This window comes from Cervus elaphus, chromosome 11, assembly GCF_910594005.1.
Source record: "Cervus elaphus chromosome 11, mCerEla1.1, whole genome shotgun sequence".
NCBI lineage: Eukaryota > Metazoa > Chordata > Mammalia > Artiodactyla > Cervidae > Cervus > Cervus elaphus.
In genome coordinates, this window is record NC_057825.1 from 73,731,420 (window position 1) to 73,756,119 (window position 24,700).

General features: G+C 35.9%; 1 protein-coding gene across 2 annotated transcripts in view; it reads left to right on the forward strand.

Annotated features, from left to right (window-relative positions):
- The window catches only part of FBXO11 (F-box protein 11), a 107,380-nt gene that overhangs the window by 74,255 nt on the left and 8,425 nt on the right, over positions 1–24,700 (forward strand). The window contains exons 2-13 of one of the 2 annotated variants that reach the window (XM_043918075.1): positions 6,924–7,051; positions 7,181–7,265; positions 7,684–7,825; positions 10,272–10,401; positions 11,324–11,407; positions 11,499–11,631; positions 12,758–12,864; positions 12,951–13,062; positions 13,144–13,250; positions 13,338–13,475; positions 21,896–22,113; positions 23,840–23,925. In XM_043918075.1, coding sequence (XP_043774010.1) covers positions 6,924–7,051; positions 7,181–7,265; positions 7,684–7,825; positions 10,272–10,401; positions 11,324–11,407; positions 11,499–11,631; positions 12,758–12,864; positions 12,951–13,062; positions 13,144–13,250; positions 13,338–13,475; positions 21,896–22,113; positions 23,840–23,925 — 1,470 coding nt within the window. Of the gene's footprint in view, positions 1–6,923; positions 7,052–7,180; positions 7,266–7,680; positions 7,826–10,271; positions 10,402–11,323; positions 11,408–11,498; positions 11,632–12,757; positions 12,865–12,950; positions 13,063–13,143; positions 13,251–13,337; positions 13,476–21,895; positions 22,114–23,839; positions 23,926–24,700 lie in introns of both variants that reach the window. The other variant, XM_043918074.1, reaches the window with a different exon arrangement.

A 24,700-nucleotide genomic window follows, 5' to 3' on the forward strand; every position in this document is an offset into this window, starting at 1 on the left:
CACATTTCCCTCAGAAGCAGGCAGATAAACCAGACCACTGCTACCACCACCTCCTCCCCACCAAAAAGTAAAGACATAGAATATATGATCACTCAGTTCAGTAGAGTTCAGTTCAGCCACTCAGTCGTGTCCAATTTTTTGTGACCCCATGAATTGCAGCATGCCAGGCCTCCCTGTCCATCACCAACTCCCGGAGCTTACTCAAACTCATGTCCATCAAGTCGGTGATGCCATCCAGCCATCTCATCCTCTGTCATCCCCTTCTCCTGCCCCCAATCCCTCTCAGCATCAGGGTCTTTTCCAGTGAGTCAACTCTTCACATGAGGTGGCCAAAGTATTGGAGTTTCAGCTTCAGCATCAGTCCATCCAATGCACACCCAGGACTGATCTGCTTTAGGATGGACTGGTTGGATCTCCTTGCAGTCCAAGGGACTCTCAAGAGTCTTCTCCAACACCACAGTTCAAAAGCATCAATTTTTCGGTGCTCAGCTTTCTTCACAGTCCAACTCTCACATCCATACATGACCACTGGAAAAACCATAGCCTTGACTAGATGGACCTTTGTTGGCAAAGTAATGTCTCTGCTTTTTAATATGCTATCTAGGTTGGTTATAACTTTCCTTCCAAGGAGTAAGTGTCTTTTAATTTCATGGCTGCAGTCACCATCTGCAGTGATTTTGGAGCCCAAAAAAATAAAGTCTGACACTGTTTCCCCATCTATTTCCCATGAAGTGATGGAACCAGATGCCATGATCTTAGTTTTCTGAATGTTGAACTTTAAGCTGACTTTTTCACTCTCCTTTCACTTTCATCAAGAGGCTTTTTAGTTCCTCTTCACTCTCTGCCATAAGGGTGGTGTCATCTGCATATCTGAGGTTATTGATATTTCTCCCGGCAGTCTTGATTCCAGCTTGTGCTTCTTCCAGTCCAGCGTTTCTCATGATGTACTCTGCATATAAGTTAAATAAGTGGGGTGACAATATACAGCCTTGACATACTCCTTTTCCTTTTTGGAACCAGTCTAACTGGTTCTATGTCCATGTCCAGTTCTAACTGTTGCTTCCTGACCTGCTTACAGGTTTCTCAAGAGGCAGGTCAGGTGGTCTGGTATTCCCATCTCTTTAAGAATTTTCCACAGTTTATTGTGATCCACACAGTCAAAGGCTTTGGCATAGTCAATAAAGCAGAAATAGTTTTTCTGGAACTCTCTTTGCTTTTTCGATGATCCAGCGTATGTTGGCAATTTGATCTCTGGTTCCTCTGCCTTTTTAAAACCAGCTTGAACATCTGGAAGTTCACGGTTCACGTATTGCTGGAGCCTGGCTTCGAGAATTTTGAGCATTACTTTACTAGCGTGTGAGATGAGTGTAATTGTGCGGTAGTTTGAGCATTCTTTGGGATTGCCTTTCTTTGGGATTGGAATGAAAACTGACCTTTTCCAGTCCTGTGGCCACTGCTGAGTTTTCCCAATTTGCTGACTTATTGAGTGTAGCACTTTCACAGCACCATCTTTCAGGATTTGAAATAACTCAACTAGAATTCCATCACCTCCACTAGCTTTGTTCATAGTGATGCTTTCTAAGGCCCACTTGACTTCACTACAGTTAACAGACTTGGTATTTTAGATGTGTTTAACCTCTAGTCTCAAAAAAAACAGAACATAGATGTTCCTTTCAACTATACTTGAAACATAGAAATTTACTACGTTAACTAAAATGGAATGACTTCACAAATAACCAGGCATGTTACACTGGCTATATTTTCTGACTACAGTGTAAGTACATGGAAACGTTATTAGGTTTTCCAAATTTTATTCGAAAGTGTTTTTAATAGAATAATATTTAAATAAAATAATAGCTAAAACATTTACTGAGCACTTAATGTGAGCCAGGCTTATTACTGAATGTTTTGCATATGTTATTTAAATACTTTTCAGCAGCCCTATGAATTATAAGATACTGTTAGCATACTTAGTGGGGGCTTCCCTCATAGCTCAGTTGGTAAATCATCTGCCTGCAATGCAGGAGACCCGGGTTTGATTCCTGGGTCGGGAAGATCCCCTGGAGAAGGAAATGGCAACCCACTCCAATATTCTTGCCTGGAGAATCCCATGGACAGAAGAGCCTGACAGGCTACAGTCCATAGGATTGCAAGAGTCGGACACGACTTAGCGACTAAACCACCACCACCATCCTTAGTAGTGAGAATATTTAGGTTTAAAAACATTTATAGGTCTTGAGCTTCCCCTGCAGGGGCTGTGGGTTAGATCCCTAGTCAGGGAACTAAGATCCCACATGCTGTGTGGGTGGAGCCAAGAAATTAATTAATTTTAAAAGCTTATTTATCTGCCCAAGGTCTGCAGTTGGGAAGAAAAACGTCTCTTTTTAAATACATTGTACAACCTTCCCACCTTTTAAAAATAACTTGATTGTAAAATACAGCCAGATAGGGAAGTTCACATTAAACAACTACATAGTTTATTGAATTATTGTTAAGGTTGGTATTGTAATACCAATAGATCAAGAAGTAGAACTTTACCCAGCCACTGCAGAAGCCTTTTATGTGCCCCATCCTGACCATAACCTCTTTCCTTCCCCATAGAAAGCATTTTTGTAATAATCATTTTCTAGCTTCTTTTCTATAATTTTAGTACTGTAGTATATGTTCTTAAACAGTATGCTTTAGTTTTGCTTTTTTTCCCCCATTTTTCCCCCATGGAGTTTATTTCTTGAAAAAACTAGTATAGTTTGATCTTGTAGAGTTTCTGAGAGGTTTGTTCAAGTTGAGATTTGATGGTTTTGGCAGAATATTGTAGATGGTGATGTGTTCTTTCATCAGGAGATATATAAATGTCTGGTAATATTTCTTTTTGTGATATTGGAACTATTGATACTCAATGGTTAATTCTATTAACTCTTTAGAGGTTCCAGATTTTATTTTTCTGATTTTATTATTTCTTCATTTATTGCTGGAATGTTTCTCTAAAGAAGCTTCCCCTCACCTAAGACTTGGTTACCTACCTGGTGGTTCCGTTTATATAAAAGAGGAAGAGCTAGTGTTATTTCCTGTTGTATACCAGTTTTTAAAATGAGGAGTTGCTTTTCACTGGTATCTTTCAAAGCAACCTCCATTCCCCCCCCCCCCCCCCCCCCGCTTTTTAAATTTATTTATTTATTTTATTTGGAGGCTAATTACAAGATTGTGGTTTTGCCCTTTTTTTGTGTCATAAATTCACAAGATTTAAATATATTTCTTTCAGTTCATTTCAGTTATTCTTATTGATGCTCAAATTGTCCCATCTTCGGCCAGTGGGAGCATCTTCAAGTTGGTTTTCTTCCATCAGGGAGTTTATATTTTAGTAAATGTATGTATATATAAGCATATGTATGTGTGCCTGCTCTGTTGCTCAGTTGTGTCCAACTCTTTCTTACCCTGTGGACTGTAGCCCATCAGGCTCCTCTGTCTGTAGAATTTTCCAGGCAAGAATACTGGAGCGAGTTGCCATTTCCTTCTCCAGGAGATCCTCCCAACCCAGAGATTGAACCCATGTCTCTTGATTGGCAGGCAGATTCTTGAACACTGCATCACCTGGGAAGCCCCAATCATGTGTATATGTATTGCCTTAAAACACACACATATACTAAAACACTGTTCTGTGTATTTTGGGTTTTACTCTTGATAAACATTTCGATTGATACCCAGCAGTATTATAAAAAGTACTGCAATGAATATCTTGGTTCTTAACTACTTTGCCCATGTGTGCAAAATCAATTCCCAGAATGGAATTGTTAAGTAATAATAGCTATTGCCAAATTGCTCTCCTCAAAGCAATTAAGAATTTTTTTGTCTTATGTTTTCCTTTGTTATGTAGTATTAGTATACAATCAAACTTTCTGATCTTTGATAATCTGCTGCATTTAAAAAATCTCATTGTAGTTTCTATTAGTATTTCATTTGTATTTCCTAAATTCTGAATTGTCTGTGTCCTTGGTGCAATTTTCTGTTGAATTGTTAGTCTTTTCCATGTTGATTTGTAGTACTCAGATGTAATAAGAAAATTACCCTTTTGTGACATGTGTTAACAAGTGTGTGTGTTAGTGTCTCAGTCATGTCCAACTCTTTGCAATCCCATGAACTGTAGCCCATCAGGCTCCCCTGTCCCTGGAATTCTTCAGGCAAGAATACTGGAATGGGTTATTTTTCCTAATTGTGTTGTTTTCTTTTGACTATCTCTATAGTTGCCATTTCCTAAGCAGAATTTTTAAATGTAAACATATTACTCAAATTTATTAGTTCATTTTTAAACAATCTAAACTTAGGAAAGAGTTTAAACAGTACAAAGAAGTTCCCCTCCCTCCACCCTGAACCCTTCAAGAATAAGTTCCCAGCTTTATCCTGTCACTTCCTAATACTTTAGTGTGTATTTCCTATTCACCTCGATAACCATACTATACCTATTAAAATCAGAAAGTTAATACTGACACATTACTGTCTTTAGATCTCCATTCAGGTTTCACTAATTGAAATATTTCACTCTTGTCCTAAAAACAAACCTTTACACAAAAGGATCTAGTTCAGAACCACAGGTTTCAATGAGTATACATATCTTTTCAATGTCCTTCCATCTGGAACAGTTCCTTAGGTTTTTCTTTGACTTTCAACTTCGATAATTTGAAGATTATTCAAAACAAATTAGAACAAATTCAGATTTTTCCTAGTGATTCCTCATAATTCTGATGTTCCCAGTAGACTTAGGTTACGTATCTTTATCAGAAATATCATAGAAGTGATTCTGTGCTCTTTCATGCTGTCAGGTGACACACAGTTTCAGTATGTCCTGTGAATGATGTTTACTTCAATCACTTAAGATGGTGTTTGATTGGCATTTCTACTGTAGAGTTATGATTTTTCCCTTTCTACTTAATCAGTATTTTGTGTGGGGGGGGGGGGTACTTTAAACATCTCATTCCTTATCAAACTTTCCACTTATTCCTTTATTTATAGTAGAATGAATTTACAGGTTGTCCATTCAGTAGGTTATAATCCCTTTACTATCATGAGTTTTGATACTTGAGCATAGTTTTGCTAGCTAGTGGGTGAGATCATTTGGGCTGATCTCAGTATTTTTTTTTTTTTTTTTGACTGTCATGTGGGCTTTCTCTATTTGTGGCATGGATGCCTCTCTAGTTGCAGTACATGGGCTTAGTTACCCCCCAAGGCGTGTGGGATCTTAGTTCTCTGACCAGGGGAATCTGTGTCCCTTGCATTGAAAAGTGGATTCTCAACCACTGGACCACCAGGGAAGTCCATTCAGTGTTCTTTTGACATGTCCTCATTATTCAGCAGTTTCTTGTTTCTGCCACAAGATATTTCAGGCTCACCTTGTATTTCCCTCAACCTAGAATCATCCATTTCTCCAAGGAGCCCTTTTCCCTTTTATAAAGAAGTAAGAAAGTATTCAGAAGCAAATATGCAAATACTGGTCGCGTTCATTGCTATTGGAGTGACACTGCTTCCAGACTTTGTTACACATGTGTGTAATCCACACATTTCCAAACATTTATACATATGTGTATATGTGCTTACCTATTTCTATATCTATCTTTTATTTTTATTATTTTTTTTTCATTTATTTTTATTAGTTGGAGGCTAATTACAGTGTTGTAGTGGTTTTTGCCATACATTGACATGAATCAGCCATGGATTTACGTGTGTTCCCCATCCTGATCCCCCCTCCCGCCTCCCTCCCCATCCCATCCCTCTGGGTCTTCCCAGTGCACCAGCCCTGAGCACTTGTGTCATGCATCCAACCTGGGCTGGTGGTCTTTTTCACCCTTGATACTATACTTGTTTCAATGCTGTTCTCTCAAAACATCCCACCATCGCCTTCTCCCACAGAGTCCCAAGGTCTGTTCTGTACATCTGTGTGTCTTTTTCTGTTTTGCATATTGGGTTATCGTTACCATCTTTCTAAATTCCATATATATGTGTTAGTATACTGTATTAGTCTTTATCTTTCTGGCTTACTTCACTCTGTATAAATCGGCTCCAGTTTCATCCATCTCATTAGAACTGATTCAAATGAATTCTTTTTAATGGCTGAGTAATATTCCATTGTGTATATGTACCACAGCTTCCTTATCCATTCGTCTGCTGATACCTATTTCTATATCTTATCTTTTAAAAACAATGAGTTCACATTGAAAATTCCAGTCCAACAGTGTAAGATGTACTTTGTATTTATATTTTAACTCTCTTCTCAGAAGCCTGGCTTCCATTCTTCTTAATTATTTGATCAGTCCATTGATGTTACCAAGCTTCCAGTTCCACCTTCCCCTCTCCTGTGTCTATAGCCTTTTCTGGCACCCTTCCCACACACAAACCTCCTTCTTCTCACCCCTCTTGAGCTCCAACACTGTATGCCAGACCACCCTCTGCATGGATGCCCTTTTTATCCCACTTGGTATCTATACTGAATCTACAGTATCCTACTTGGTATTTATAATCTATACTGAACTGTCCGTCTCCATTGACACACTTCTCACCCTACTTGTACTCTAACCATGCAGTACTCACTCAGCAAGTGAACATCCTCCTCACCTTTTTTAAAAATGCCTTCCAAGTTCTGTGTCATACCTTTAAAGAACTTACCCACTTTCACATTATAAAAAATAGTTTTGTTTTCTTTTCGTGATTTTATTTATTTGTATTGTAGGTAAGCATTGTGAAATTTATTTTGAAGTAAGAAATGAAACAGAAATCCAACACTTCTCAAATGGTTATCCAGATGACTAGAATTTTGTATAAAAACTGTATCTCCCTCCCCCAAAAATGTATTACAAAGTTTTTTATAAATTTACTGAATCCATAGGGCTTTTTCTTAAAAATGGGTGTCATTTTCATAATATTTTTGTTTATAACAGATGATGATGTACCTGCAGATATGGTTGCAGAAGAATCCGGTCCTGGTGCACAAAATAGTCCATACCAACTTCGTAGGAAAACGCTTTTGCCAAAAAGAACAGCGTGTCCTACAAAGAGCAGTATGGAGGTAGGTTAAATGTCTGTTTTGGGGTGTATAATGAAAGAATTGTTAGGAAACAAATGGGACTGTCATCATTTTTTAGAAGTTAATGATTATGGGTAAAACTATTAACTAGTTTTCATTTTGTTTTTGAAGGGTGCTTCAACTTCAACTACAGAAAACTTTTTTGGTCATCGTGCAAAACGTGCAAGAGTTTCTGGAAAATCACAAGATCTATCAGGTATTTCCTTTGAGAAAGTTAAGGAATAGGGTAAAATAGTTCTTTTCAATTTGTTTAACAACAAAAAACTAAAATTAAATGTTTATTTACACATTTGAGATTGAGAAAGCAATTTATTACAGAATAAACCTGAGAACCATGACCTCCATCTTTGACTGTAATTGTTGTATAAAAATCCTTTTTGTATATTTATTGTAACCAGTTACTGAAATGGTACATACTAGCTAAAAGAAAGAATACTGTTAAGATAAAAGAAAATAAATGTGTGTCATCTCTGACAGCAAATACTTATAAAATGATAGTCATCAAAAAATAAAAGCTCTTCATTTAACAAAATGAAAACTGTGCTCTTTAAATAATGAGAAAGTCTTTGCTAGCATGATAGATTATGTTCCGTTTGTTAATCTTTTTATAGCAGCACCTGCTGAACAGTATCTTCAGGAGAAACTGCCAGATGAAGTGGTTCTAAAAATCTTCTCGTATTTGCTGGAACAGGATCTTTGTAGAGCAGCTTGTGTGTGTAAACGCTTCAGTGAACTTGCTAATGATCCAATTTTATGGTAAGTGAAAATTTATTTCTTAGTATCTTGAGATATTTTACTTACTGCCCCAAATGCTAAAGGATGGTAGGAAGGTTGGAGTATGAGTTGATGGTTACAGTTAAATAGAAGAAAATTAGAATACTTATAAATTCCAGTTCAGTTCAGTCGCTCAGTCGTGTCTAACCCTGCGACCCCATGGATTGCAGCACTCCAGGCTTCCCTGTCCATCACCAACTCCTGGAGCCCTCAAATTCATGTCCATTGCGTCTGTGATGCCATCCAACCATCTCATCCTCTGTCACCCCCTTCTCCTGCCTTCAGTCTTTCCCAGAATCAGGGTCTTTTCCAATGAATCTGTTCTTCCCATCAGGTAACCAAAGTATTGGAGTTTCAGCTTCAGCATCAGTCCTTCCAAAGAATATTCAGGACTGATTTCCTTTAGGATTGACTGGTTGAATCTCCTTGCAGTCCAAGGGACTCTCAAGAGTCTTCTCCACACCCCAGTTCAAAAGCATCAATTCTTTGGCACTCAGCTTTCTTTATAGTCCAACTCTCACATCCATACATGACTCCTGGAAAAACCATAGTTTTGACTAGATTGACCTTTGTTGGTAAAGTAATGTCTCTGCTTTTTAATATGCTGTCTAGGTTGGTCATAGCTTTTCTTCCAAGGAGCAAGCATCTTTTAATTTCATGGCTGCAGTCACCATCTGTAGTGATTTTGGAGCACCCAAAAATAAAGTGTGTCACTGTTTCCATTGTTTCCCCGTCTATTTGCCGTGAGGCGATGGGACTGGGTGCCATGATCTTAGTTTCTTCAGTGTTGAGTTTTAAGCCAGTTTTTTTGTTTCTTTCACCCTCATCAAGAGTCCTCTTTGCTTTCTGCCATTAAAGTGGTGTCACCTGCATATCTGAGGTTATTGATATTTCTCCCATCAATCTTGATGCCAGCTTGTGCTTCATCCAGCCCAGCATTTTGCATAATATACTCTGTATATAAGTTAAATAAGCAGAGTGGCAGTATACTGCCTACAGTATACAGTGTTTCTTTGCACTGATCACTGAGGAAGGCTTTCTTATCTCTCCTTGCTATTTTTTGGAACTCTGCATTCAAATGGATATATCTTTCCTTTGCTCCTTTCCCAGTTACCTGTTTATCACAAATGTTGGTTATCAGTCCAGACAGTGTTTTTAAAACAATAAGAAACAAAGTGAAGTTGCTCAGTTGTGTCTGACCCTTTGTCACTCCATGGACTGTAGCCTATCAGACTCCGCCATCCATGGGTTTTTACAGCAAGAATTTTGGAGTGGGTTTCCATTTCCTTCTCCAGGAGATCTTCCCAACCCAGGGATTGAACCTGGGTCTCTGGGTTCCTGGGTTTGCATTGTAGGCTTTACCATCTGAGCCACCATCTGAGTACTTCCTTTATTTAAAACAATAAAGGAAGTACATTTTCTGCTATTTGTCAGTTAAAAGCTACTGAGTGATTATGGAGAATACTTTTCATTCCATTGCTTTTTAGAAACAGAACTAAGTAATTTAAAACAGCTAACAGTTCAGTAAAAATGTAGATTTTGTATATCACTTCTAGGTAAAAGTTTGGACAGTTGTATTTTTGAACCATGAAATATGTGTGCCCTTTGACACAGGAATTCCACTTCTAAAAATTTGCTTACGTTATGTATAAATTTTTCATAATAGCATAGTTAACAGTGGGAGAAAACTAGAAATAATCAAAGTCTAGCAATAAGGGATCGGACTAAAAGTAAACAGTGTTATGTCTACTTAGAGGGTTTTGATATAGTCGTTAACAGTGAACTTTACAGTTTTTAATAACATGGGAATATGCTATGTTATCACAATTGTAATAAATGAAACTCTAGCTAAAAAGACTGGAAAGAAATACAGTAAATTGTTAATAGTTAATATATTAAAAGTAGGTTATCGCTTTCATACTTTTCTGTATTTTTACAGCAGCTATATGATTACTTCTATGATACTAAAAATAAGGTACACTTTAAATTTAAGAAAGAAAATTATCTTTGTGTTGGAAAGGAAAAAGGGGGTGTTAAAAGAGCAGAATAAACATTTATTTTGTATAAGAAATTATATAACAGTTAACTATCACTCCACTCCTAAGATTTGATGATTTGAGATCAGACATATGTGAAACATCATTATTTAAAATCATCCTTTTAAGTTATAACTGTATGTGACTTTTATAGTAAGGGTGGTTTTTATTTCCCTTTGACTAAGCAATCAGATTTTAAAGAATTGATGCATTCTTTTAGGTGGACTGCTTTACTTTTTATATGCAGTTACATTATTTTAGCCAAAAATTTTATTCTTACATTTAAAATTCTGCTCTTTCATATTCTTATAAGTTTTTGAGGCCTCAAATAATTTTTATAGTTGTTTAAAGAATATTTTATGAAGAAATCTTAAACCCCTTTCCCCCTCCAGGAAACGATTATACATGGAAGTATTCGAGTATACCCGCCCTATGATGCACCCTGAACCTGGCAAATTCTACCAGATTAATCCAGAAGAATATGAGCACCCAAATCCATGGAAAGAGAGTTTCCAGCAGTTGGTATGAAGTATAAATGGAAAATGCTGATTTTATATTATATATATTTTAAATAAAAGCTTTTAAACATATAATGTTTTATTATATTTATAAATACAGTTTTATAATAGTTCCTTTTTCAAAATTTAAACTCAAGTATAGGTTTCATGGGGATTTCTTGGTGGTCCAGTGTTTAGGACTTCACACTTTCACTACTGAGGTCTGGGGTTCAATTCCTGGTCAGGAAATTAAGGTCCCAGAAGCCACGCAGCATGGCCAAAAAAAAAACTAGATTTCTCAAGTCAGTACACATTTACCAGCCAGCAAAGGAGTCATCAGTTCTTTTCACTACTGGCATATTTATTAATAATTTAAACAGTAGCAGTAAGTATCAGTAGCCTGAGAGCAGTTATACTTTCTATGGATCTGTTTCAACTATATTTAAATTATTACTGTTGGGTAGTTATTTAGAGTGTTGCAGAATTCCCTTGGTAGTCCAGTGGTCACATTTAGCTTTATTTTCATATGGTCCTTTATGAATAGTTAACTACCCAACTAGGGGTGATTTTGTTCCACAGGGGATATTTGGCAGTGTCTGGAGATTTTTGGTTTTCACAACTGGAGAAGAGACTGCTTCTGATACCTGATGGTTAGAGTCCAGAGATGCTACTAAACATCCTGCAATGCACAGAATAAGCCCCTACAACAAAGAATCTGTTATAAACTATCAGTAGTGCTGAGGTTGAAAAACCATGTTCTTACTTACTGGGTATTACTGAGATATAAACTGTTCTAGGTTTTACATTGCAGGATGCGTCAGGACATTAGTTGAACTAACTAAAACTTGTTCTTGAAAATTAATTTTAAAAATTCATGTAGTACTAAACTAATTTATAGTGTTTATACTAGTAGTCAGTTTTTTATTTTTGTATTTTTGATGTCTTAGTATAAAGGTGCACATGTAAAGCCAGGATTTGCTGAACATTTCTACAGCAACCCTGCAAGATACAAAGGAAGAGAAAACATGTTGGTATGTTTGATTTGTCTTTTTCTAAGATTTAAAATTATGATCTTACAGTTCTATACTGACATGTTTTTGCGGGGGGGGTTGTTTGTTTTAGTACTACGATACAATTGAAGATGCCCTTGGTGGGGTACAAGAAGCTCATTTTGATGGACTTATCTTTGTTCATTCTGGAATATATACTGATGAATGGATATATATTGAATCTCCAATCACCATGATTGGTGCAGGTATTTTGAAATGTGTTGTCATTAGAATTTTAATACTTTATTTATGTGATGGGTTTTTTAAAAATGCTGGTTACTTAAAAAAAAAATGCTGATTACTTAAAATACAGATGAACCTTGATAATACCTTAATTGTAGGAAAAAATTAGAAATATATATATTTTATATGATGGAAATGAAAACTTTAGAGTTCAGAAATTATAAAGGTATCTGTTTCTCTTTGGGGGGGGATGGATGTGTATAATTCTTGATGCCAATAGTTTGTCCAACTGCTTTAGTTATTAAGGAGAGAAAAATATTTGTTAGTTTTATCTTTTATTTGAAAATACAGAGGCTAATGTTTTTATTGCTGTGTTTTTAATGAAACAAATGTGCTTTTAAAATACTTTCCATGCTGTTTCAAGGTTGTTTTTATGGTCACGTTTCTAAATATAAATGTAATGTTTGTTGAGCACTGGCCAGTTATTTGAAAATTTATGGGCTCTCTGATTTTTTTAAGGATACAGTAGTACAAGACCATTTTAAAATAGCGAGTAGTTGTTACTAGTTAATTACATTTGCATTTACTGCCCTTTCTTCTTCCCTCCCCTATTTCCACGTCAAAGAGAAGTGAGAGAGAATATAGAAAAATTTTGCCTACTAATTTTCATTATTTCCCAAATCAAGACCACTACTGAAAATAGTTTAAATAAAGAAGTTTCTTTCTTTCTCTCCCTGCTCATCGTCCCCTTCTTTCTTCTCTCTGAATGTTGTCTTCTGGTGCTACTGGTAGTGATTTGGTTTCCACAAGAAACCCACATTTTAATATGCCATTGCATTTGGTATTGACACTATTTGTAGCTGATTCTATTAAGAGTATTATTATACATGGATTTGAGTTATGGTGATGCTCAAATAATGTCCGTGTTCAGTATGACAAGTTATCTGTCTGATAAAAGAGTATTAATCCTGCCTACTCAATTCTAATGTTCCTTAAAAATTCCCTCTCTAAAAGAACTACCCAATTTAAAACTGTAGAAAAGGTTCTATTGAATTATTAGTTTTATGGCAGAGTATTTTTACTGACTAAGAAAGTAATTTTTTGATCTGTCTGATGAAAATAATATGCTTTAAAATATTTTCTTCGTAGCACCTGGAAAAGTAGCAGACAAAGTTATAATTGAAAACACTAGAGATTCAACCTTTGTTTTTATGGAAGGTTCTGAAGATGCTTATGTTGGATACATGACAATAAGGGTAAGAAATTATAAATTTTTAAGTACATATATGGAAATCATTTAAGACTGTGGTTATTTATTTCAAACAAAATTTCTACTTTACAGTTTAACCCTGATGACAAATCTGCTCAGCACCACAATGCGCACCACTGCCTAGAGATTACAGTGAACTGTAGCCCTATCATCGATCACTGTATCATCCGAAGCACATGCACAGGTCAGTGTTCCCGTTGTGTTTTATTATAGGTCAGTCATTGTGTTGCCCAGTAGGATTTTAAATAAATGTTTTTTCTTACAGTTGGCTCTGCAGTATGTGTTAGTGGTCAAGGAGCGTGTCCCACTATCAAGCACTGTAACATCAGTGACTGTGAAAATGTTGGACTTTATATAACAGATCATGCACAGGTATTAATTTTAATTTTGTGGGGTTTTTTCTTTTCCGTGTTTTTTTTTCCAACTATACTAATGTTTATTTCTGGTTAATTGTTGTAGGGAATATATGAGGATAATGAAATTTCCAATAATGCTTTAGCTGGGATTTGGGTTAAAAATCATGGAAACCCAATTATTAGACGGAATCATATTCATCATGGACGTGACGTTGGTGTGTTCACATTTGATCATGGCATGGTAAGAACACTTATTCTTAATTAAAAAAAAAAAAAAAACAACTAATGTCGTATCAGTTAAATTTCAAATAGGTGTCAGCATTTTATCATCACCAAATTGCTGAATTGAAGAGTATAAGTCTAAAGACTAAAAATTAAAATGAGTATGCAATATCAATTCTGTAAATTCTTGAATCTAACATTCTATACATGTAGAGAAGATGGAGTCCTTAGAGAATTGATGTGATCTTTGAAGAGAGTAAGGTCTAATCCAGTAGTTCTCAAATGTAAGTATGAATAAAAATCACCCAGATACAATAAATCAGGATTCTTCAGGATGGCACCCAGTATTTGCATTTTTAGTAAGCACCATAAGTGAATTTAATGCAGGTTGCTTTTTGTTTGTTTTTTGCCATTCTGCATGGCTTATAGGATCTTAGTTCTCCAACCAGGGACTGAACCTGGGCCCTCAGCAGTGAGAACATGGTGTCCTAACCTAACCACTGAACTGCTAGGGGATTCCTAATACCTAGTTTTTGTTGAAGTAATTTTTTAAAATCCTAGGACAGCATTGGCAACATTTTTTGTTAAGAAGTCCGAGATGGGCGAGGAGGTTGTAATGTGGTAAAAAACAAGGGTATGATGAAGTTTTATTGCAATTATGTGGTATTAATCAAACAACTTTGGAACATTGAATTGGGACATATAAAAATTGTCTGTTAACAAAGGAAGTTTATTTTCAGCTGTTTGTGCCTAAAACCCTAACACATGTTGAACCCGTTTTTTGCCCGCCACTTGTGGCATGTGACATCTTAGTTCCCCTACCAGGTATCAAACCCGTACTCCCTCAGTGGAAGTATGGAGTCTTAATCACTGGACCTCCAAAGAAGTCTACTAAACGCTGTTAAAACTGAAGTAGACTAGGAAGGAGTACCCTTTTATTAAATTCTGATTAGATGTAAATAGTTTTATTAATAGACCCCCCCAGTTCATTATATTCCTGGGATAACTAACCTGAGAAAAACAGTTCACTTAAAACTCATGCTGTATAGTTTGGGCCTGTAAATAAGAAAGCACAGTGGAGATGACCACTTGTCCTTCTCCAGCTAGAATTTTAAAATTGACATTTTTTTGCAAATTGTAGCTCTTTTTTCCCAAGGAGTAGGAAAGAGGGGAGTTTGGAAATTGCGGGGGGAGGGTCTCAGCAAAAGTATGGAGGTTGTCAAAACATGAGTCTTCAGAGAATTCATCCTGCCTGGTTTCAAAGCATAGCTTTGTGTAACCTTCAGCTCTTAACTTCTCAGAGCCTTGGACGTGCACTACCTCATTTATACAACACACATGGATTGGGTTCTGTGGTTGATGGCAATGATGGTCCCAATTCTTCACCCCTTCCTGTGGGCACACTCTTTGCTACATAAGTTTGCAGTGTCCTCTCACTTTGCCCTGGGCTCAGCCATGCAACTTGCTTTGGTCAATTGGATGTTAGCAAACAAGATGCAGTCCAGAGGCTTGAAATGGGTATGTACCTCTGTCTTCACCATGAGAACATGCCCAGGGTAGCCCATTGGAAGATGAAAGATACGTGAAGCAGATTTGCATTACAGAAGCCAGCCTAGATCAGCCTATGGCCAGCTGGTTCCCAGCAAAAATCAGCAGAGCCACCTAGCCAACTCTCTGGTCAACTAGTTTACCCCTAGATGTCTGAGAACAAAATCCTTTTTTTGGTATAAGCTGAGCTTTGGGGCTTTTGTTGTGCAGAATTATTGAGTCAGTGCAGCTACCATTACATGCTAGCCACTCTGCAAGCACTGACTACAAAGTTATATAAGAGGATAATAATGCCTATCATGAAAGACCTTTGATGATTAAATAATAGAATACATGTAAAGTGCTTGTCTATTAATAAATGCTTTCTGCTGTTTTTTTAAGAGTCTTAAGAATCTACCCCCTCTTAGAGGCCTGTGTTGGTAATTTTTTTTTTTTTCCTAATTTTTTCTTTTTTTTTCTAACCGCACCCTACCTGCGGCGTGCAGAATCTTAGTTCCCCAACCAGAGATCAAATCCCTGCCCCCTGCATTGGGAGAGTGTCTTAACCGCGCGGACCATAAGAGAAGCCCTAGCAGTAATTCTTAAATGGAATTCTAAATGGAACTCATATTTTTGTAATGAAACTATACTATGCTAGTATTTCTTTGCCTGTGTTGCCTTTAGACTTTGCCCTAGAGTTACATATACAGTTTCAAGTATCATATTTATGCATGCGTCTGGTCTCATTCATAGATGATTTGAGGTACCAGAATAACTTTAACCTGAGTAAATTTCCTCATTTTTAAAATACCTAATGTTGATGGTCACTTATTAAAATTCATCATTATAATATACTCTTTACACAGTCCCAGTACAGTTTACATTTTATAGATTCAGGCTTATAAATTTTTAAAAAACAAATCTTGGGCGATCCTACAGATAGAAATCTCATCAATCCTTAATGGAAATATATAAATTATATAGACTTACAAGGAAAAGATGGTAATAAAGCATATCTTGGGCCTCTTTCATCTATTTTAGTATTGTGATAAAATCCTTTGGTAGAATGTTCTTTATTATTAAGGTGTTTTTTGTGTTGGTTTCCATGATTGGTAGGATATCACTAAGGTTAACCTTTTTAAAATTTGACTTTGTTTTTTCATAGAACTTCAGAGAACATCAGAGTAAATATTTAAATTAGTTTCTGTACTGTTCTCTGAAATTGTCTTTCCTCTTCCTTGTCTTATGACCAGCTTAGAATTTAAACTCCTATATTGGCAAGACTGAATGGTGAAAGAATTTCTGCTATTTTTTTTTATCTTAAACTAATGTTTTAAAATATTACATGCCCTGTGTAAAAGACATCCCTAGAATTTCAAAGGTTATGGTTCTAGAGGTTGTCATAATTAACTGCATGTTTAAACTTCTGAAAAATTATAAAAAATACTTTATATTTCAGACCTCTGTACTCCATCATTTGTATCCTTATTTTTCTTTAGAGCTTTACAACATTTATATTCCTGCAGTTATTTATTTAACCTTCAGTCCTTTTATCATAGTTTTTCCATTCCTGATTTTATTGTGATTCATTCTTGATATGGCTATTCTGTCATCTAGCCATTTTGATTCTGTTTATTTTTAAAAGGAAGGCTTATAGCTTGAATTCTTCCCACTTGAGAATGCCTACCTGTTAACCTTTTAACTTTGTTGAGTTTATAGTTTTTGTTTTCTTTTGCTCAGAATTGTGTATCTGTTTTTATATTTCTAGAATTGAGTGTGACTGAGAAGTCTGAGATCATTCTGGGTTTTTGTTTTTCCCTTTCTGATGGAGATTTGCTTTTCTACTTCAGTTATCCATGTGATGTTTTTGTTGTATGTTAATAGTTTTCTTTTTACCACTTCTCTGTTTCATATGTTCCTTTCTTTAGAAACTTAGGTATCGTCTCTGTTACTTACGTTGTTCTATAGTGCTTCCTTCTTTTCCTTTGTGCTGTGCTGTGCGAAGTTGCCTCAGTCATGTGTGACTCTCGGCAGTCCCGTGGACTGTAGCTACCAGGCTCCTCTGTCCGTGGGACTCTCCAGGCAAGAATACTGGAGTAGGTTGCAGTGCCCTCCTCCAGGGGACCTTCCCGACCCAGGGATCAAACCCACATCTCTACGTCTCCTGCTTTGGCAGGCCAGTTCTTTACCACCAGCACCACCTGGGATTCTGTGTAATTTCCTCAAATCTGTGTCTTTTACTGTGTCTACATATCTTTATCTCTTTTTCTATTGTGTTTCCAGTATGGTTTTTATCTCTGATTTTTTTAATGTGCTTTTGTTTTATGGAATCCTTCTTGAATATATAATACTGGAGACAATATTGTAACGAATTTCCCATGTATCCACCCTCCACATTCAAACTTTCAATTCATGTTTCAGTTTTATTTCATCTGTACTTCATACATTGCTTATTCTCTTCTTTATTCCAAATTATTTTGAAGCAAATCTCAGATATCATCATCTCATCTGTAAACATTTCAGCATGTATCTTTCTTTTAAAGGTAGGATTCCTTCTTTTTCTTTTACATACCCACAGTGCCATTCTCACTCCTAAAAATAATTTTTCTATCAACATCTACCAAATTCTTTGTGGTTTTTTGTTTTTAATATTCAGTCTGTTGCAGAGTGTTATTTTCATAAAGTAAAATTAAAATACAGCAGTAGCAAGTTTCTATAAAATTTCCAAGATATGTATTTTAAGTTTATGAATTTAGCTCATGATAGATTGACAGTAGACAAAAACTATGTTGAGGTATGGTTTTCCTCTCCTTTTTACTTTGGATAGTCCTCTTTAGATAAGAAATGCAAGTTTTGGATAATAGAAGTTGTACATTAGTGTGTTTCTTCAAATTTTCTTCTTGTGCCTAAATTATTTCTATGAAATATTACTGTAGGATTATTTCCTTCCTCTCCTGTGTTCTGTTCATGACACTAGATGTCACTACTTAGTAGAAGATCATTGGTTATGCTTGCTTATTAGAACAGTTACTTGGGGAAACATACCTTGCTAAAGGTGTATAGTAACATCTGCCAGCTCTCACGTTAGTCTTCCTTATTCAGATATCACAGTATTAGGCAAGTGTTTGATAGAGTATAGTTTGGGATTGTAGACATTTATTTCAATGAAGATAACATATTTTTCTTTATTTATTCATTCCTTTTTTATCGCAAGAGTTTAAGAGAAACTCTTGAATGCCTTTCATTCTGTCATCTTTAATAAAGACTATTTCAATTCAAAAATTTTTAATGAAAAAAATATTTAATCTCCTTTTATTTTGATATCAGTGTTAATTTTTTTAGATTGGTAGAATGATCATTTTTAAGGACTTATATATTAGAGATTTAGGAATGCTTGTGCTGAAAAGTTAACAAGGTTTTGTTTTAAAATACTAGAAGAAGCTGTTAGCAATCTGGTATCTTCTGGTAGGGAAATAAATCATTTTATGATAAGGAGTAGTCTGGTAAAATGTCCTTGCCCTTAGAGTTTTGTATTTATATTAGAGCTTTCATGGTTTGCATCTTAAAAGGCAAAGTAGAATTATGTTTTCTACTTACAGTCCATTACACCATTTTGCACTAAAGGCATTTCTTAACAAAATAGATGCATTTCATTAAAATTATTTTAAAGCAAAATTGCACTAACTGAATCCTTTAATTCATAACAATAGATTGGTTTTCTATGATACTATAAAACTATATGTCAATGAAGTGTTGCCCTTTCTGACTGTAATAAAATCACAGTTGTAGCAATGTAAGAGGTTCTGAGAACATGAAGGAAGAAGATTTTTCTTTTCAAAAAGTTTTTGCTGCTTTTTTTCTTGAAAGTTATCTTAAAAGATACAGATTACAACTCCCATCTTTGATAGAACTAGGGGACATTTTTAACCTCTAAATTACAGTATGATAAAATAACCATGTGCCTATGATCATGGTAACCAGTTCAGATTAGAGCAGGTTCTAAAAATTGCTTATATTCAGGAAGAACCTAATGTGAATACAGATACATTAAGAAGTGATTGGGGGGGCCTCCCTGGTGGTCCAGTAGTTAGCAATCCACCTGCCAATGTAGGGGACACCGGTTCCATCCCTAATCCAGGAGGATCCCACATGCCTTGGGGCAACTAAGCCCATGCACCACAACTACTGAGCCCACACTCCAGAGCCTGCGAGCTGCAACCACAGAAGCCCACACGCTGTAGAGCCTGTGCTCTGTCATGGGAAAAGGCACTGCAATAAGAAAGCCCGCATGCTGCAGTAGAGAGTAGCCCCTGCTCACCGCAACCTGAGAAAGCCCACACCACAACAAAGACCCAGGCACAGCCAAAAATTAAAAAAAAGAAGTGATTAGAAATTCCCTGGCAGTCAACTGGTTTGTATTCCAAGCTTTCACTGACAAATGCATGGATTCTACCCCTGGTCTCCCGACAGGGAGTCTCTGCAAGCTATGCCTTGCAGCCACCAAAAAAAAAAAAAAGTGATTTAAACAACTAGTAGCAAGTTTAGGATAGAATTACCTGGACATGTAAGCAAAAGAGAACAAGATAATTGTAGGAGAGCAAAAATCTCATCTTTCATAATAGATCATAATACTAAAAACATAATACTAAAACTTCAAACTCAAGGCAGTACAAATTTTCACTTAAAAATATGAAAGTAGGTCAAAAGAATTGAAAATGGGGACCTCTGAACAAGGGAGAATGAAGAAAGGGACTGCTGTTTGCCTTAGTAAACTTGTGGGTCCTAGTTGACTCTCCTAAGTGTGCAAAATCAAAACCTAAAAAAAAACAAGTAATTCCCTGGTGGGCTAGTGGATAGAACTCTGCACTTTCACAGCTGACGGCTTGGGTTCAGTCCTTGGTCAGGGACCTAAGATCCAGCAACATGTGTGGTGTCGCCAAAAAAGCAACTGTGCATTTGAAAACTGTCTAGTAGATGTATTGTAGCAAAGTATACTTGCAGTACTCCAGGTTGTACTAGCACAGCCCAAACATGACAGTGGCCTGTTACTGGAATCTTTATAGAAGCCCAGTAAATAGCATACCTTTTCCTGCCGCATTCTGAGCAAATTAAGAAATCAAAGCTATGAAGTAGCATAAGGAGGTTGAAATATCAACTTCATTTCTCTTAAAGGTTAAATTGGAGGATGCAACTTAGAATGAGAACTAAATGGGTCTGTTTAACTGAACCCCAGAATAAAATGGACTTACCTACTTAGTCACAGTCAATGTTCCTGGAATAGTAAAGAAGGTATACTCCCCTAAGGGCAGCTCACTTTTGTGAGAAAAAGGGTGAAGCTGAATTGACCATACTCAGTTTAGTCTTTCCCAAGTTTACCATTCAGGGCATATCATTCAACTCGTGACAGAGAGAGAGAGACAAGTTGAGCTTCCTTCTCAATGATGAAAACATCAAAATGTTGAATTGTTCCAATCTGACATTAATCTCTTTCAGTTTAATCTCTTTTACAATTTTTGTTACTTTGATGCTCAGTTTTGCCATAATAGTCTGTATACACCTGGTGTCGATCCATTTTTAGTTGGTATAAATCAAAGAAGAAAAATTTTTTTCATATACTAAGGAGCTGTTTTTGATGCAGTCAAAAACTGCATACTCTTTTTTTTTTTTTAAAAAGAGTAAGTTTATAACCTGTATATTAACAGGTAAGTTATAAGTGATTTGTACTTTATTTGTGGGAAATGAAACCTGAAAATTACTTCTAAATGTTCTTCTGAGAGAGACATTTCCTTAAAGAGTTGAATATGTAGTATATTAGAATACTCAGAATTACATCCTGTTTTAACCTCTACTAGATTTGGCAAAAAGTTTATCAAGTCATGTTTGAGTGCTTACCATGTGTAAAATCTTAAATAGATGCTCCATAAGTTAGTAAAAGAGGCACCCTTTCTCTTCAGGAGCTTATAATCAGGTAAAAATGGATATAACAAATTAAGCACAAGATAGTACATGGAAGTGGCATAAGAAAATACTTAGTGCTAAAGGGAATTTAATTAGAGGGGAACACATGGAATTTTTGAAGGGAGGTAGACAAGGAGTATGAAATGGCTTCTAGGAGTGCTGTCATTTTATTCCCTCATTTTTTCCTCTAACATTTAGTCTGACTGGGTCTTAGAATTTAAGATATCAGTATTACAGTAACATTTATTATCTTTAGAAAATAAGTAAAATATATCCATTGTAGAAAGCTTAAGAAATGTAGAGAAGCATAAAGAATACAGTAAGGATGCATAATACCACTACTCATTTAATCACACACTCATATTCTTGTTTTATCCTTCAGGTTGTTTTTTTTCCCAAATAAAATTGACATCATATTGAATGTATATTAAAGTACCATGTATACTGTTCTTTTCACTAAGCATGATAGCATGTATAACATGAGCCTAGGTCTTCACAACATTTTGAGTCAGTTCTCTATTACTATGCTAAGATGAACATTTATTATGTCTCTGTATGTAGTCTCTGATTATGTCCTTTGGTCAACTTTTTAATAGTTGATTTTTTGGGACATTTTTAAGGTTATGATAGTGTATTTTCTCTAGTACTTAAATAAACCTTTTGTTGAAGAATATATATTCTTAGTATTTATTTGCGTTTATTGAATAAGTCTTTCCCTATTTTTCTTTCCTGGCTTTGAATATACTCACATTAATTAAAGGATTTAATTAATTCAAATTAAATTGAAATGCTTAAATTAAAACATTTAAATGTTTATATATTTGTCTCTGTTTCATTCTTAACTCTTGAACGTTTCTAATACTTAATTTGGAGGTATACATTTAAAAGGTTTTTTAATGTCATTTCTTTTTGGAAAGTAGCCTTACCTTCAGGCTTAATTTCTGTATTTTCCAGGGTTACTTTGAAAGCTGCAACATACACAGAAACCGGATAGCAGGCTTTGAAGTAAAAGCTTACGCTAACCCCACAGTGGTTCGATGTGAAATTCATCATGGGCAGACTGGGGGAATATATGTTCATGAAAAAGGAAGAGGACAATTCATAGAGAATAAAATCTATGCAAACAACTTTGCAGGTGTATGGATTACCTCAAATAGTGACCCAACAATAAGGTATTTATTATATATAATTATGGAAGACAATTACATTTTCACTTTATGTTTTGTGTTATAAGAAGAGTTAAGATACTTAGCTTTAACTATTTTTCCTAGACACCTGATTACTATAAAATAGATTTACCTAATAAAAGTGTGTGCATCTGAATGAACATAGCTATTGCATTTATTTTATGGTGTTCTATTTTTTGTTAGTGATCTAATCCATGTAACCTATTTTTTATGAAAAATTGCAAATGCTGTGATTTTCATTTTAAATTCATCAAACTGTATTATAGATGAGTAAATAGAGCTCTGATCTTCTCTTGGAATCTGAATGATCTGTCTTGTCCTTTTTTTTTCTTTCTGAGATCAGATAGTTAGGTTATTAATTATCTCAAGATATTTGGACAGAGAGCAAGAATAACAAAAGTGTCGAAACTTGAAGCTGTCAGTTCCTGACACTCCCTCTGGCCACAGCAAGAAAACAAACAGATCCAGTCTTTTTTTTATTATTTATTTTTGGCTGTGCTGGACGTTGGTGTATGTGGACTTTCTCTGGTGGCAGAGAGTGGAATCTACTCTCTAGTTGCAGTGTGTGGGCTTCTCATTGCAGTGGCTCCTCTTGTTTCGGAGCAGAAGCTCTAGAGCATGGGCTTAGTAGTTGTGGCACATGGGCTTAGTTGCCTCACTGCTTGTGGAGTCTTCCATTGTCCCCTGCATCGGGAGGTGGATTTTTAACCACTGGACCACCAGGGGAATCCACAGATCCAGTCTTATAGGCACTGGCTAAGACTGTAAGACAGGGCTATTATAATGAAATCAATGACTATGAATTATTTCTATAAAATTGTTTTCCACTGGCTTTATGAAAGTTGATTATGTGATTTCCATCTTAATTACTATTCAACAAATGCTTATAGATGGGCTAAGAAAAGTTCTTTTAAATGGATTAGCTCTTTTTTTTTTTTTTTTTTTTTAATTTTTGTAAATTTTAATAAGTTTTGTTTTTGTTTCCTTTGACCTCGAATCTTGTGGGATCCTAGTTCTCTGACCAGAGATCAGACCTGGGCCCTCTGAAGTGGAAGTGCAGTGTCCTAACCACTGGGCTGTCTGGGAGTTTCCTGAATTAGTGCTTTTGAGGGGAATTTTTAAGAATGCTAATTCATGGGGAAGGCAATGGCAACCCACTCCAGTACTCTTGCCTGGAAAATCCCATGGATGGAGGAACCTGTTAGGCTGTAGTCCATGGGGTCGCACAGAGTTGGACACGACTGAAGTGACTTAGCAGCGGCAGCAGCATATTCCCAACATCACAATTCTCCCCCTTCTTACTGTTCTCAGAAACACAAGGAATAATCTGATCCAGGACCAGGACCACCTCTCCAAATGACTGTATTTATAAAGACTTTTGGAGCTGCACTGAAACATCTGTTATAGTTAAACCAACCTGGTTTTTTTTCTTAATGAATTGAGTTCCCAAGGTACCTTATTAAAGCTCTTTCAGAAAGCTCAAAAAAAAAAAAAAATGCTAATTCATCTCAAATACTGGATGGCTTTTCCAAAGCTTTAAGTCTTAGAATTGAAGGGAAATCATCTAGTTCCTCATTTCTATTTAGGAAGCTGAGACTCATAGAAGTTAAATAATTTTCTAAGGTCGCATGAACATGGCTGGGCTTTTAATAAAACAAGCAAGCCTTTCTGAATAGATTCTTTTTTGTGTTCTTTCCTCATATGATTATAGGGGGAATTCTATATTTAATGGAAATCAAGGTGGAGTTTACATCTTCGGTGATGGACGAGGCCTTATCGAAGGAAATGACATTTATGGTAAATGTATTTTGTTTTGTAAAATTTTAGAGCCTGGCCTGTGTTCCTGTCATTAGTAAACGGACCATTTTGAAACCTTCTGAACAGGAGAAATGATCTAGGTTCTTTAAATTCTCAATAAAGATTATTCTGTGACATTTATTTACTTAACAAACATTTACTGAGTATCTACTATGTATTAGGCACTATTCTATGTACTAGAAATGAAAATAAAACTAAGACCCTATTTTCACAGAATTTCTGCAGTTCCCTTAGATTCACTCCATTGTTTAGCAATTTCTGTGGTAGTTTAATACACTTTGGTACTAATTAGAAAGGGAAAATACTTACTCCTCATTAAAACTTTTGAGGTATTAATTCAGCAAACAACTATGAGGTATCTGTGTGCTAGACACTGATATGTTCCTGGGTGTCCTCTTTTGCTAATAACTTACTGGATAACACACATAATTTTACTCATTGCTAGGTACTTTTTTGAGTACCTTACTTGAGTTAAGTCATATAATATTTACATCAACCCTGTGAAGTAGGCTCTATTAAATATCCCTCACTTACTGGTCAGGAAACAAAGATACAGAGAGGTTTAAGCAATTACTCAGAGTCACCCAGGAAATAAATCAATTTCCTGGGAGTCAGAACTTAACAGCCTGGCTCCAGCATCTCTGGTCTTAACCACTATACTTAGACTGCCTGCAGTCCTGCATCTTCTTACACTCCTAGTTCCCTTAGTTTTGTCTTGAAATGTTCATGGATCATAAGTATCTTTCTGAATATG